Source organism: Myotis nattereri (genome assembly GCF_964212035.1).
Source record: "Myotis nattereri genome assembly, chromosome: 19".
In the NCBI taxonomy this organism is placed as follows: Eukaryota; Metazoa; Chordata; class Mammalia; order Chiroptera; family Vespertilionidae; genus Myotis; species Myotis nattereri.
Window position 1 is genome coordinate 22,905,830 of NC_138095.1, and position 14,243 is coordinate 22,920,072.

A 14,243-nucleotide genomic window follows, 5' to 3' on the forward strand; every position below is an offset into this window, starting at 1 on the left:
CGTGTGCATCTAGCTCTTCGCAGTTTACACAGCACCCGAATGTGATTTGAGCCGCACGATGTTCTGCGTGGAGACAGGAAGGGAGCTGATGGCACCGGGGAGCTGGGGAGACCGGCTCTGCCGTGTGGCCATTGGTGCTGGGGGAGTCGGGACCTGTTTCCGGGGCTTGTGTCGGATGCAGGTCTCAGCCTCACCCCCGTGCTCTCTCTGCTGGGCTGTGCCTACCTGGCATAGCTGCTGGGATGCGGTTGTTTGGCCACTGCTGGCCTGGATGCCTTCATTAAGGAGCAGTCTTCCGCCTCCGGTATTTATGGGCGGTGTTTGCGATCCCCAGCCAGGCCTGTCCCGGGATGCACTGGACACATAGGGTGTTAACAGGGGCGAGGCCTAACCTGACCCAGGAGGGTCAGGTGCATTGGCAGTAATGGTTTTATCTGATTCGTGGGCGTGTTGGCATGAATGGTGACGTGGCATTGAGACAGTGGGGCAGAGAATGAGCATGTGTTGGTGGAGAGGGGACAGGAAGGACTTGGGAGACCATATTTGGGACATAAAATGTTGTGGCCAGTGGGGTGCAGAGTTGAGTGCACCAGAGGCCTAAATGAGTACGTGAGAGGACCAGCGGGATGGGGCGAGGGTAACAAAGCACCAAAATAGAGGAGACCCCATGCACTTGCCACATTTCCCAAACTGCCCCCCCCCCCAGTAGTTCTGAGAACAGGAAAGAAGGCTGATGGTTATTGAGCACCTCCTTCATGTTATGCAGTGCACTCATGAACTCGATTTGTCCCACAGCAATGCTGTCATCATTCCCACTTTACAGACGAGGAAACTGAGGCTCAGGTAGGCGGGCAATGGCCTGCCCAGGGTCTTGCTCTCAGTGGTGGAGCTGGGTTGCAAGCCTGTGTTTACGTGGATAGACCGAAGCCCCACAGTGGTGAGACCTGCTGCACGCTGCCCCCATCACGAATTCAGAGCTGCGAGAACCGAAAGCTGAAATGTGGCTCCTGTGGTGACTTCTGAGTTCCAGGCAGTGCATTTGGGATGTAGGGCTGAGCACAACCCTACTCCTAAGGACCTCAATATAGTAGGAAATCCGATTAGAGAATAATTACACTCTCATGGGGTCTATGCTCACCCCAGTGGCTTGTACAATTGCTCGAGGCACAGAGATGAAAGCAGCAAATTCTACCCAGGGGAGCCAGAAAAGGCACCCGAGAGGAAGTGACTGTGGAATGGGTCTTGAAGGATGAATAGGAGTTCACTTGTCAGAGCAAGGAAGAGCATTCCAGGTGGTGGAATGGTAGTGCAAAGGCACCGAGGCAGGAAAGAAGAGAGCATGTTTGGGAGCTGCTGAAGTCTATGAAAATTGCTGATGTGTCGGGTGCAGAGTGTGTAGAGCGGAAGAAGAACCTTGGAGTGGGTTGGGAAGGGGGTGATAGGTAAACCACTCAGATTGGACTGTGGGAAATGAGGAGACCCTGGAGCCTCCTACGCAGGAGAGGACTCGGTCCGATGGAGGCGTCTCCCGTGCCTGCTTTATGGAATACAGCACAGCGAGGGGCTGGACCCGAGAGAGGAAGGACTACAGAACCCACAGGGGGTGGTGATAGAGACTACGTTTATGATCATGAATAGAGAGCAGGGGAAAGATGTGAGATGTTAGCCCATTATATTGATGAGCTACTCGAGGCCCAGAGAAGGAACCAGAGGTACATAATACCTTGTTCTCACACTAACGTCCATGGATATAAAACCCAGTGGCCACTTGAGAAATTTCAGAGTCCGTTTTCCCCATTTCTGCCATCATACGGGCTAGTGGGCTGAGATTTATGAGCTTCATTTCCATGTAAATTGAAATAAGACATGTCAGAGGGTGGCTTGATAATTGCTGCCTGGAACAGTGGGCCTCTGATGCGGGAAGTGTAGTGCCGGTCTACACGGTACAGATCATTTTTGCATTTGAGACTTAATTATGTTGCTATAATTATTCTTCTGTCAGGAAAATCCGGTGGCACAGATATGTCATATTTGAGCTTGAGCAGAAAAATGAAATGCCTTTTGTCATTTTTTTTTTTTTCAGGAAGCAGTTTGGGTGGGCGACTGTGGACGGTGGGGAGCAGGCTCCTTGGAGGTCACGCCAGGCGGGATGGTGGCTTTGTGAGGGCTCTGCGGGGGTCAGCCTTGAGAGGGTTGGACTCCAGCGGCAGTCCTTCTGTGTCCCTTTCTGAAGATGCCACATCACAGGCCACAGGCTGGGGTGGTTTTAGAGCCTGGGAGAGCCAGAGCTATAAGGAGCTTTAGAGAGGTTATCGTTGTGTTTTATCTGTGAACCTCCTGACTTAAAGACTCACAGTGGAGTTGCACACTGTTCAAAGCCTGACCCCCCTCCCTCTCCGTCCCCATCCCACTGGCCCAAGAGACCCCCAGCCTTGTCCCTTCTGTGCCTGCTGAGGAGTCTGCCCCACCCAACAGGGGGAACTTGGGACCCCAAAATCAAGTACAGAGCCCCCTCGTCACCATTGGAGCCCCAGACCGGGCACGATGGTTACTGAAGTAGCTGCACCCAGTGTTTAAGCAGGAACCGGAGACGGAGAGCGGAGAGCACTGTCTGACGGAGAGAGGACCTGGGGAGGGGGCGCCAAGTTGTGGTTCAGCCCCTGCCGCGGCCGGATATCGGGTGTATTGGCCACAGCTATTGATGTAAGGCCTGCATGTGCATAGCAACCACACACATGTTAGATGTTCTGCAGGCCACATCTTATCACCTAGGTTTCAAACAGCCCAAATTGCCTAAAAGGTTAGCCTTGCAGAAAGCTTTAAAGGCCCTCAGGCAATAGCTGGGGGCATTGAAAACCATCAGAAAAATGAGATGGGAAAGGAAAGATGGGAGGAGCATCCTGCAGGGCAGGCTGGGGGCGGGGGGGGGGGGGTGTCTCCAAGGTCCCTGCGTGTTTGCATGGCCAGCTCCATTCTGCCTGTAACACAGAGCCGTTTTAGCTGAGTGTGTGTATGTGTCTTATCACATGTGCAGCCATGAACGAGGGCGGAGATACCGTAACACAGTCATCAGGGCTGGTGTCCCCATGTAATGGACTGAGGGGTCATTTTTTTTGCCCCTTTCTTTATTTCTAACTTCTCTGTCGTGCACCCTATTAGAACCAGAAAATAAAGCACAACCATGTGTCGCATAACGACATTTCGGTCAACAATGGGCCGCATATATGACGGCGGTGGTCCCATACGGTTGTAATGGAGCTGAAAAGTTCCCATCACCTACTGTTGTCATAGCCTAGTGAGGTCCTAGCTGTCCTCGTACGGTGCCTCATACTTGATAATGATCAGACACGATTATTTACTGTACTGTACCTTTTATCATCATTTAGTGTACCCTCTCTACTTTTAAAAAAGTTGGCTGTGAAACAGTAGGCCGTGCTACGCCGGCAGCGGCCTCACCCATCTTGTGTTTACTGCATCTCTTGATTGCATCCTTTTCTCTCGTGTTCGATTTAATCTCGTGTTGTTTTGTGCAGTAACACGCTGCCCAGGCTGGTAGCGTCGGAGCAGCAGGCCGTACCATGCAGGTCTGTGTACGTGCACTGTGTGGTGCTCACGCACAGACAGTCTCACCTCCGTGCACATTCCTCAGAGGTATGTGTTCAGAGGCACATGACTAGAATGGCGTTTAAAAGAAAAAAGATCGCATGGTGTCCCAGGAGTTGTTAGGGCTGCGGTTGGTGACAGGGTACCTCGAACTGGGTGGCTTGGGAACTAGGAATTTATTGCCTCACCGTCTGGAGGCCAGAAGTCTGAAATCACAGTGTAGGCGGCACCATACTCCTCCGAAGGCCCCGAGAAGGGCTGCTCGGTGCATCTCCCCCGGCTTCTGGTGCTTGGCTGGCAATCCTCGATGTGCCTCAGTTTGTAGCCGCATCGCTCCAATTCCCCGTCTGCATGTGGTGCTCTCCCTGGGCGTCCTCACTCCCTCTTCCCTCCTGGGGTCTGTCTCTGTCTCCAAACCCCCCTCTTCTTATGACCACACCAGTCCGATTGGATTAGGGCTCCCTTGAAGGACCTCGTCTTCACCTGAGTACCTGTGTAAAGACCCGATCTCCAAACACAGTTACATTCTGAGGGACTGGGGTTAGGATTTAAAACATTTTTTTGGGGGGGGGGAGGGGAGGAGAAACACAACTCAATCCATAAACAGATGCATTCTTAGAAGTGGGAAGAAGTTCAGGGTGGCTACAGGCTTTATCTTTGAGGGAGGGCAGGCGATTGGCATGGGGTCTATATAGGAGAACTTTTCAGTGTTACAGGGGTAGCCGGCTTCCAGATGGTACCCAGCGATTCCTCCCCTGGCGTTCACATGCCTGTGGAGCCCCCTCCCATATTGTGTCAGAGTAGGTCTGTGTGACCAATAGATGATGTCAGTTTTAATGACCCCTCACTTCTGGGGCTAGGTTCTAAGAGGCATCTGGCATTTGCCTTGCCCTGTCATGGATCACATGTTCTGGGACAGCCAGCCCTTATGTCAGGAGGGCACACTCGGCAGCTCCGTGAGTGTAGGGGAACCAAGGCCCCCACTCCACAGCCCTGTCAGTGGGTCTCCTTGGAGCCTCAGTCGAACCTTCGGATGACCATAGCCCTGGCTGGGGTCTTGGTTGTAACCTCCTGAGAGAGCCTATATCGTAGTTTCCTATTACAGCTGCGACAATCGACCACACACGTAGTTGCTTAAAAGAACACAATCCATTCTCTTTATGTTGTGGAGGTCAGAAGTCCAAAATGAGGCTTAAGGGGTAAAAGTCAAGGTGCAAGCAGGGCTGGTTCCTCCCGGAGGCTCCGGGGGACAGTCCTTTCCTTGCTTCTTCCCGCTTCCAGAGGCACCCACATCTCCTGGCTCCTGCATCACTCCAGTCTGAGACCCCATCACCACTTGCTGCTCTGTCCCCCACCGGCCCTCTCACCTCCCTCTTACAAGGCCCCTCTGATTACATTTAGGGTCCAGGTGGATAATCCAAGATAATCTCACCACCTCAAGGTCTTTGATGTCATCACAACTGCAAAATCCCTCTTGTTACCACATTCACGTCTTGGGGATGAGAACGTGGACATCTTTGGTGGCCGTTAATCAGCCTACCACAGCCCTGGAGCCAGTTCCACCCAGATAAGCAAGCCACTCGCACATTCCTGACCCCCAGAAAACCACAAGATGCAGAAAAATACTTGATATTTCCAAACCCGAGGTGTTGGGATCTGTCATGTGGCCATAAATACCTGATACAGACTAAGAGTGTGCAATCCAGCACTGAATTCTATAACACTTGAAAATAATAATTCTGGATTTCTTGTAACTTTTTCCTTGAAACATAGTACATACAGAAGAGCGTGTGTTTCTCATCCGTGTATGCAGTGCCATGAATTTTCACAAACTGGAAGCAGCCTTGTCTGTCCTCAGTAGTGGGGCCTGGACTGAGCCCGATGCTGCTGTGCTCTGTGCCTGTAGCCCTCCTGATGCTTGGAGGTCTACCCCCGCCCCTTCTCTGCTCTGCTCAGAATTGCAGGGAGCTGTTTCCTGGCTGCCTGCTGGTAGGTGCGCCAGGGACAGGCAGCGATGGACAGCTGTAAGGCAGGAGGGAAGCCATGTTTCTTCCTGCCGCTCATGGTCTGGAGCGGGGTCCCTGGCAGCAGCGGAGCCTCTGTAATCCCAGGTCCCGTTAGGGACCCCCCTCCTCCACGGCACCAGCTTCCAGCAGGCAGCCCTGTTGAGGTTCACCTCCCATTGGGCGGCCCGACTTCTTGGCTTTTCCTTCCAGCCCTCGGTTGGCAGTGCCTTCCCGCTGTTGATAATCGCTTTTCCCTTCTCATCTTTCTCATCACCAGGATAGCTGAGTCCCTGCATGAAATTCCTTCGGTTCAACCATCTAGAGTGATTCTGATTTTCCTGACGGATACAGAATCCTTTGGGGCATTGTAGTAAATCCTTCCACACCCCCCACACCCCCATAAAAAAAGAAAGCATCAGGTTCTTAGACTTCATTTCCTGAAAAAATGAGGCTGTCTACAATACCTGCAGGCTTCATATTTTCAGAGTCTTTACTTAGGAAAGAAGGAAAGTTTGTTATGTGTCAAGTACGAGCCCCTGTGTTAGGTAAACCAGATGTGCGCAGTTTCACACAGTTTCATGTGTTTCTGGCAATGACCTTCTGACAGAATAATACTGTCGTTGTAGCAGATGAGGAACTGGGAGTAAGAAGGGATGAGTAACCCCTCAGAATTCACACAGGTGCTTGTTCTGCAGCCAGTGCCTCTCGGGCTGCTTCCCAGGTGTTAGTTTGCATCTTCCCTTCCCCTCCCACCAGGGCGTCTCCCTAAATGTTGTGGGTGTATTTTCCTTTAATTCCATAGAGCACTCAGCAGTCAACGTATGTGTGTCTTCTTTGAGGATTCAGGAGGCATCTCCAGGAGGATTGAGAAAGGGTGGCAGAGTTGGGAGTCCCTGTTGACACAGGGTAGTACTGGACTCTGGCTCCTGAAGGCCTGGATCTGCTGTGCAGGGATCAATTAGACATGCCTGCCACGGGCGAAGAAAAGGGTGGGATGAGACAACCTTTGGAAATAGGCCTCGGCTTCCATCGGTCTGTCACTTTCTAGCTGTGCGACTTGGGGGTCTTTGATGAGTCTCTGTGTCTATTACCACGTCATAAAAATAGACCAAAAAACAATGAACTTGCAGGGTGAACGTGAAGAAAGAAGAAGGGACCGTGGATAGGGATGACCACTTTTCCCCCAGATCCTCTTCTTGCTGGAGGTTGGGCTTTTTCCGTCTTAAATAAGGAAATCTGATGCATTTTTAGATTTTCTAGTGGGCATCTCAACTCCTTCCTTTCCCAAGATGAGGCTGCACACTCCCCACCAAGGCTCACTTCGTTGTTAATATGGAGCTTTAACCAGGACGTCATTCCCAGGGCCTTTATTTTTCCCGCAGCCTCATTTCTCCCGGGCAAATGACCCTTGGACAGTTGGAACGAAACAATGGCAGTTCCTCATAATCTTTCTTTCTGGGAAGACTCCCCACCCTTTCGGAGGCACAGGCATCCTTGGATGAAGCAGGAACTAGAGGCAACGGGGGAGCGAGCTGTGGGCCGGGTTCCGGAGACCTGGGTCCAGCTCTGGATCATCATGTCTTGGTCGCATGTCCCTGGACAAGGGACTTAACCTCTCTGAGACTCAGCCTGCACATCTGTAAAATGGGGGTAATAAGGGCTTGAGAGGCAGTGAGCAGGTAGATGGACCAGGGGACTGTGCCTTGTAGTGTCAGAGAGAAATGAAGTCTTCTGTTTTTTAGCTTTCTGACAATAAAAGTAATTCATATTCCCTGCAGAAAACTGGAGAAGTATCAAAAGGAAAATAAAAATCACCTGATTCCTCACCACACCGACATAATAACTCCACTATTACTTTGGGGTAATATTCTCCAGCTGCCTTTTACGTGTTGCTATAGTACTTGATTCTGAGGCTTCTTAAAAGGATTATGTGAGAGTAGGTATTTTGAATTTAGGAGAGTGCTTGAACATGCGAGAAATAGAAATGAATATATTCATTTATTAATTAGTTCAATACTTACATTAGGGAGATGTCAGAGTAGGAATATTTGTGTGTGTATCTATATACACAGGTGCATACACATTCAGACACACATACTTATAATAGCATATGTGTGTGTAAATTTTTTTTTTTATACCAGGCTCTGTAACATGAAGTTTCTATTAATCTTTACTGCACCAGAAAAAAAATAAGATTTTTCATCATGTTTTGGGGGTGTTGTGAGATTGTCTAATCTATAATAAAAACTTGTGAAACTAATTTTGGGAGGTCTTGGGTGGGGGATGCCTTGAGGTTCGCGAGGCTCGGAACTGCCATCTGACGTCCTGGGCACTTGCAGACAGGAGAGGGTTCTCTGAAGACAGCTGTCCTGGGCAGAGAAAACACACAACGGTTTTAGATATTAGCCGCTAATTGAACATCACAAGAGGAGACAATGTTAATTGCAGCCACTAATGATCAGATGAACGCCCCCCCCCCCCCCCCCGGCAGCTCTGTGCAGCAGGGGGAGCAGCCTGAGAGTGCCACATGGTGCATGATTCTCCTGAGCGGTGCTGGGAGGCCAGCAGGTACACATGCTACATGCTATTGCATAGATCTCTGTGCACATGGTGTATACTGTGCATGCATTAGTGAGGGTGTGTTCTGGACACCTGCAATACAGATAGGCCCCTGTAAGACTATAGCTCCATGGAAGTTAGGATTTTTTCTGTCTATATTCCCTGTGCCTCCATCAGTGCTGGCACATAGTAAGTGCTCAGTAAATGTTTATTAAATGAATACATGAATGGTGACCTATGATGATTTGACTTACAATTTTTCAACTTTATGGGGGCATAAAAGCCATACGCATTCAGCAGAACTTGTAATTTAAATTTCAGATTTTGATCTTTTTCTGGACTAGCGATAGGGCTCTACAGTGTATGTGTCGCCAGTGCTTTGTGGTTTTGCATCCCATCATGACTACGGAATGCCCATCCGTGCCTCCTGGTGCTGGTGAGAAGAAGAAATCTGTTCTACCCGCGCCTCAATTTACAGTGGGGTTGCTGATAGTGCAGCTGTTCTGAGCGCCATGAACGGAGGCGGGGCTAGGCCATGCCGTTCAGCAGGTCAGGCGCGTTAAATGCAGTTTCCACTTACAATATTTTAAACTTACGATGTGTTTATCAGGACATCACCCCACCCAAAGTCGAGGAGCATCTGTATATGAATATATATGAATATATATATATATATATATATATATATATATACACACACACACACACACACACACACAGTGAATATATAGTGAATATATAGTATATATTAGTATATTGTGTTTCTGTAATAATATCTACATCACTATATTGTAACTATAGATTAATATGGGCAATTGGTATGTTTATTAGTAGGTTTCTGCTGTATACATCTATCTTAATAGTCATATCCTAATACCCCCCCACCCTCCAAATCATGTCTCTGTTCTCCAAGTCTCCAAGGAGAGAGAATGACTGGCTTTGAGTCGCGACCCCGTTTGCATGTGGCCATCCTGACCCTGTCCTGAGCTTCGCTAGTCATGCGTCATGACGGCTGGAAGGAGCCCGGCTCCCAGGCCGGACGGCGCCTCCCTGTGCGCCCTCCTCCCTCGTGTCCCCGTGTCTCTCAGCGCTCTCGCTCTCGGGTGGGGCCCTGTTTTGTCTGCCCCAGGGAAAGACCACCGCGTCCCTGTCACCTGGTCCCTGCAATCAGCAGGCTCTGTGTGGTTTTCCAGTTGAAGCAGGAAGGGTTTGCTGATTGCTGATTACACCGACTCCAAATTTCCCCGATCGGTCTCCGTGGAGTGTTCCCACTGAGCCTGTGCGAGTCCCTGCCTCTCTCCACGCCACCCCTTCTCTCAGCCACTCGGCGTGGCTCCTGGGCTGTCTCAGTTCTCTCTCTCTCTCTCTCTCTCTCTCTCTCTCTCAAGCTGGAAAAGCACAGACATACCACACGATGAACAGACAAGCCCATCTCCAAGGAGAACTGAGTGCCTTGGTAGTGGGGAGCAGCCGGTCCTCGCTGGCTTGCATCGGGGTGTGCACATGTAGCCCCAGAAAGATCAGAGACTGGGAGCTGGCAGAGCGGGGCTCCCGTCTCTCCTCTGCTCCCAGCTGTCCTCGGGGACGGTGTGGCCTCAGTTTCGTCACCCACAAATGAGAGGAGAGTGACCCCAGGTCAGAGAGGGCTGTGGCCTGTCCAAGGCCACACAGCTAGTCAGTTAACTGAGCAGCTGAGAGTCACCCATAGGTCGGACCCCGTATCCTTATATGTTCACCTCGCCACACTCCGGTCAGTTGATACATGTCTTTTCCTTAACACAACAGTGAAAAAATAAACATCATTAGAACAGCTTATTGGAAAAACCTTGTCTGCAAACCCTCTTCACCCCCCACCCACCCCCCCGAATATTCTCAGCTCCCATGTGTCCCTCCAAGTGTGTGTGTGTAGTTTGCATAGACGCGGGCATGTAGTTCCCTGTCTGTTCCGTTTGCTTAACATTATTCCACAGAGGCCGTCCCTGCTGCCAGATAATGGTAATGTCTGCCTAACGGCCTCAGAGTCACACATTGGCATTCCCCTACCCAGTCCCAGTGCTGGGGGGCAGGCGGCTCTCAGCTTCTCCGAGTTGTCTGTCGATAGCTCTGCTCCAGGCATCCCCAGCGCAGAGCCAGATGAGTTTCCAGTTTAACTCAGGCTTCCTCAGACTGAGTACTGGTGACATCTGGGCAGGGTTGTTCTCTGTGGTGGGGGACGATCCTCTGTATTGTAGGATGTGAGCAGCACTCCTGGCCTTTCCACTAGATGCCAGGAACAAGCCCCAAAGTTGTGACAACCAAAACTGTCCGTGCACATTGCCCAGTGTCCCCTGGGGGGCAAGCTCGCCCTCAGTTGACAGTCACTGTGTTAAAGGGCAGGGGATGTGGAATATGTTGCAAGTAGAAGTCATGGATTTCCCCGGACCTGACTGGGGGTGTCAGCGAGTGAAGGGATGAGCAAGAAGTCAGATGCACCCAGCTCAGTTCCAGCGCTGCCATTAAACTTTCTCTACTCATGGCCTCGGTTTCTCATCTGTGAAATGGGAGCAGTAAGGGTGACACATTTGCCAGACTTGTGAGGAGCCAGTGAGGTCAGAAGCGGGAAACACTGAATATAGTGCTGGGCACAGAGACCTCCAAATAAAGGCCGATGGCTTGCCAGCTCTGCCTTTGCTGCCTTGGGGGATGGAAAGTTGGGGGAGTCGAGGTGAAAGAACCGAGAGGGAACCATTATCGTCCTGCCCTCCCCCCAACCTCACGCACCAGATCCAACCCTGGGGCACAGACTCAGCTTCCGGAGCATGCTCTGGGGCACTTCCGGGAAACATGCATTTTCATGCATTTCCTCATCTGCCTGGGCAGCAGGTGGTGCAGGTTCAAAGCACGGCCCCGGGTCGCACCCCCAGCAGAGGGGAGGGTGTCTGTCCTCGGACCATGCCCTGGAGGCCCTTGCGCATCCACTTCCCTATAAAATCCCGAGCGTTGATCTGAGGGTTTGATAAGTCCATCCCCAGAGAGGGGTACTCACCATGCTAATAGGTGCTCGGTGCCCTCTAGGCTGAGCCCGGGGTCTGCCTGTTCCCCGGGCCCTCATGGGGGGCTGGGGTTCATGCTCAAGGCTAGTGTGGCTGTGGTCTCGTCTCCAGGAGAAGTACGTGGAGGAACTGGCAACAGTGAGACAGACCCTCCAGACAGACCTGGAGACGTCCATCCGGAGGATTGCTGACCTGCAGGCAGCCTTGGAAGAGGTGGCATCCAGCGACAGTGACACAGAGAGGTAACCTACGGGGGTGCTGGGGGGCTGGGCGCAGCAGGTGGGCTGCACCCCGGGGAGCGCCGTGGTCTTCAGTGGCCAGAGCTCCCACTCAGGGGTCTGGGGGCCACATCTGCTGGGAGGCCCAAATGTGTTTGGGGTGGGAGGTATCTGGCCAGCTCAGGTGAGGAAAGACAGGATGCCACCTTGCCCAGCTTCCAAGCCTCTGGGGAGTGGGGCAGTGTGGGGAGTGGCTGCAGAGGGACTGCACTGTGATTTCAGGCAAAGTACATGTCCAATCCGGACCTGACTCCCTCATCTGTAAAGTGGACATGATGCTATTGGACAAACCACATCAAATTGCCAAGATTCAGCCACTTTCTTTTTAATATGTTTTTATTGATTTCCGAGAGAGGAAGGGGGGGGGGAGATCATTGATGAGAGGGAATCATCAATCAGCTGCTTCCTACACACCCCACACTGGGGATTGAGCCCAAAACTTGGGCATGTGTCCTGACCAGCAATCGACCCGGTGATTTCCTGGTTCATCAGTTGACACCCAACCACTGAGCCATGCCAACCGGGCTGATTCGGCAACTTTTGATCTACAGACTGGACATTTTGTATATTCAACCCATTACCTACCACATAGGGTTCTTAGAATTAAATGAGTTAATAGATGAATATTACTTAGATGAACATCTGCACGTGCGGGGCGTGTAACTGCTGTAAGAGCATGAGCCGTGTTCATGCAGAATAAGAACACATTTTACAAAGGCAACAACTAGTTCAAGGACGCAAGATTAGCTGGTTGGTGATCGGCGAGACCACCCCAGTTCAGTGCCAGGGCTTCTCTCCTCCTCGGAAGACAGGCTGCTTCTCGGCACCCACTCGAGCCTCCAGCTGCCAGGGGCCATGGGTGGGCTCCTCGGCTGGTAGGAGTCGGAAGTGTCCTGGCGGGGCACACAGCTCCTGCTTCCTCTGTGGCCTCAGCGTGTTGTTTCTGTGAAATGACAACTGCCTGTCTCAAGGCCTGGGCCGCGGGAGAGACATGTTTTGTGCATGGCTTTGATAAGGAGCAGGGTGCCTTCACCTGACCTTCAGAGGCGGTCCCCTCCCAACACCAGCCAGCCACCCCTGCACCCACCTGTGTGGGCTGCACCAGCCCCTGTCCCTCATGGTCTTCTCAGGGGTGGGTGGGGGATGGTCCAGGCTGCAGCCAGAAGAGTCAAAGGTTAGACCACAGAGTGCAGCCTTCTCCATTTGCACATGAGGATCCTGACCTCAGAGAAGTTCAAAGTCACACAGCAAATGAGCACTATACTCAGACTTAGAACCCAGGGCTGCCCAGGTTCCTACCCAGACCTTTGCCTGTCACACTCCTTTCAATAGTGTGGATACAGGGGCCTGAACTGACCAGTGGGCAATGTGGCCATGAGATGGGCTGTGAGGGAGATACAGGGAGTTGCAAGTCAGCTGTGGTTTAGCCGGTGGAAAGAACTGGACATCTGTGTCAGAGCTGACTCTATCTCGTCAAGAAAAAAGACTGAAAGGAAGTACTCTCATCCCAAGAGAAAAGGCACTACAGGTGACCTAAATTTTTGTTTTCTTCAAGCTTATTTCTATCTTCTAATATCTCTACAGTGAGCATGCACACACCCGGCTACACCAGCACCCTCCCTGGGAGATTTTGCTCACGTGCTAGTAAATGAGGTGCTTGCTACGGCTGATCTTAGCACGGGAACTCGCTCTTCCCTCGGTGCAGGCCTGAGCAGGTCCTACGCTGCTCAGAGACATGTAACCTCCAACTTTCCCACGAAGTTGCTCATACCCAGCATCTTCACAGCAGAGACCCAGTGGCTCTAAAACCTCATGCTCTTGCCTCCAAAGAGAGGGCTTTATCTCAGAAATCTCCAATTTCTGCAAAAATGGCTTCCATGCACATGGAGTGTTTCCACTACTCCCTACGAATTTGTACAGCTGCCAAATTGCTGGTGAAATGGCAGATACCGATGTCGCAGCTGCTCCCCGCCCGTGATTACACGGAGGGGCGCCCCGTCCGCCGCCCCTCCTCCAGTTCTACTAGTGTTGTGACAGCATAGTGTTTGTAATTACAAACTCCTATTGCTGATGTTACCGCTTGATGCTCAGCTAGCTCTTCTGCAAATAGAAACGCCAGAGCTGTTGCATTTGTTACAAAGGGACCTGGTGGCTGCGAATACTAGTACTTGTGTTTTGTTTGTTTTTGCCAACGAGCAAAGCTTCTGAACCATCTTGACTTGCATAGTAAGAGATTCCTTTTCAGATAAACAATAAAAATTACAAAGATGACAAAATCGGAGAGGGGAAAAGAGGGGCCATGGTCAGGGGTGTGGGGACAGGCCGGGAAGGAGGTGTGACAAGAAGCAAGGAGCAGATTCTCACCTAGGGACTAAGGTCACAAAGACGAATGCTCTGGAAATGAGGCCTCTGTGCTGGATGTATATTGTACCTTTTCCAGCATGGATCCTTTTAAATTGGCTAAAATCAGGCCACAGTGGGACAAACTGAGGTACCTGGGCCTCACCAAGGATCGAAGCTGCCATTAAGGGCCTCATTCCAAGTTAGTGTAACAGTGGCCCCAGGCCCTGGCCACATTATAAAGCTTTGGAGCTGCCCACTTCTCTTTACCTGAGTAGGGAAATGAGAGAAAAGCACTTCTCTCTGCTCCTCCTTCTCCACCCTACCTTCCACCGCTTTCTCATCCTTCTCCCCACCTTCCTCTCTGGAAATGGAGCCCCCTGAGTTCTCGGGTTCCTTGATGTGCTCTGGAACCCCAGGCAGGA

At 51.4% G+C, this 14,243-nt stretch overlaps 1 protein-coding gene across 1 annotated transcript in view; it reads left to right on the plus strand.

Moving 5' to 3' along the window:
* The window catches only part of MYO18B (myosin XVIIIB), a gene marked incomplete at its 5' end in the record, with an annotated part of 162,267 nt that overhangs the window by 129,476 nt on the left and 18,548 nt on the right, over window positions 1–14,243 (plus strand). The window contains one exon of the mRNA XM_081113701.1: window positions 11,312–11,442. Coding sequence (XP_080969827.1) covers window positions 11,312–11,442 — 131 coding nt within the window. The remainder of the gene's footprint in view (window positions 1–11,311; window positions 11,443–14,243) is intronic.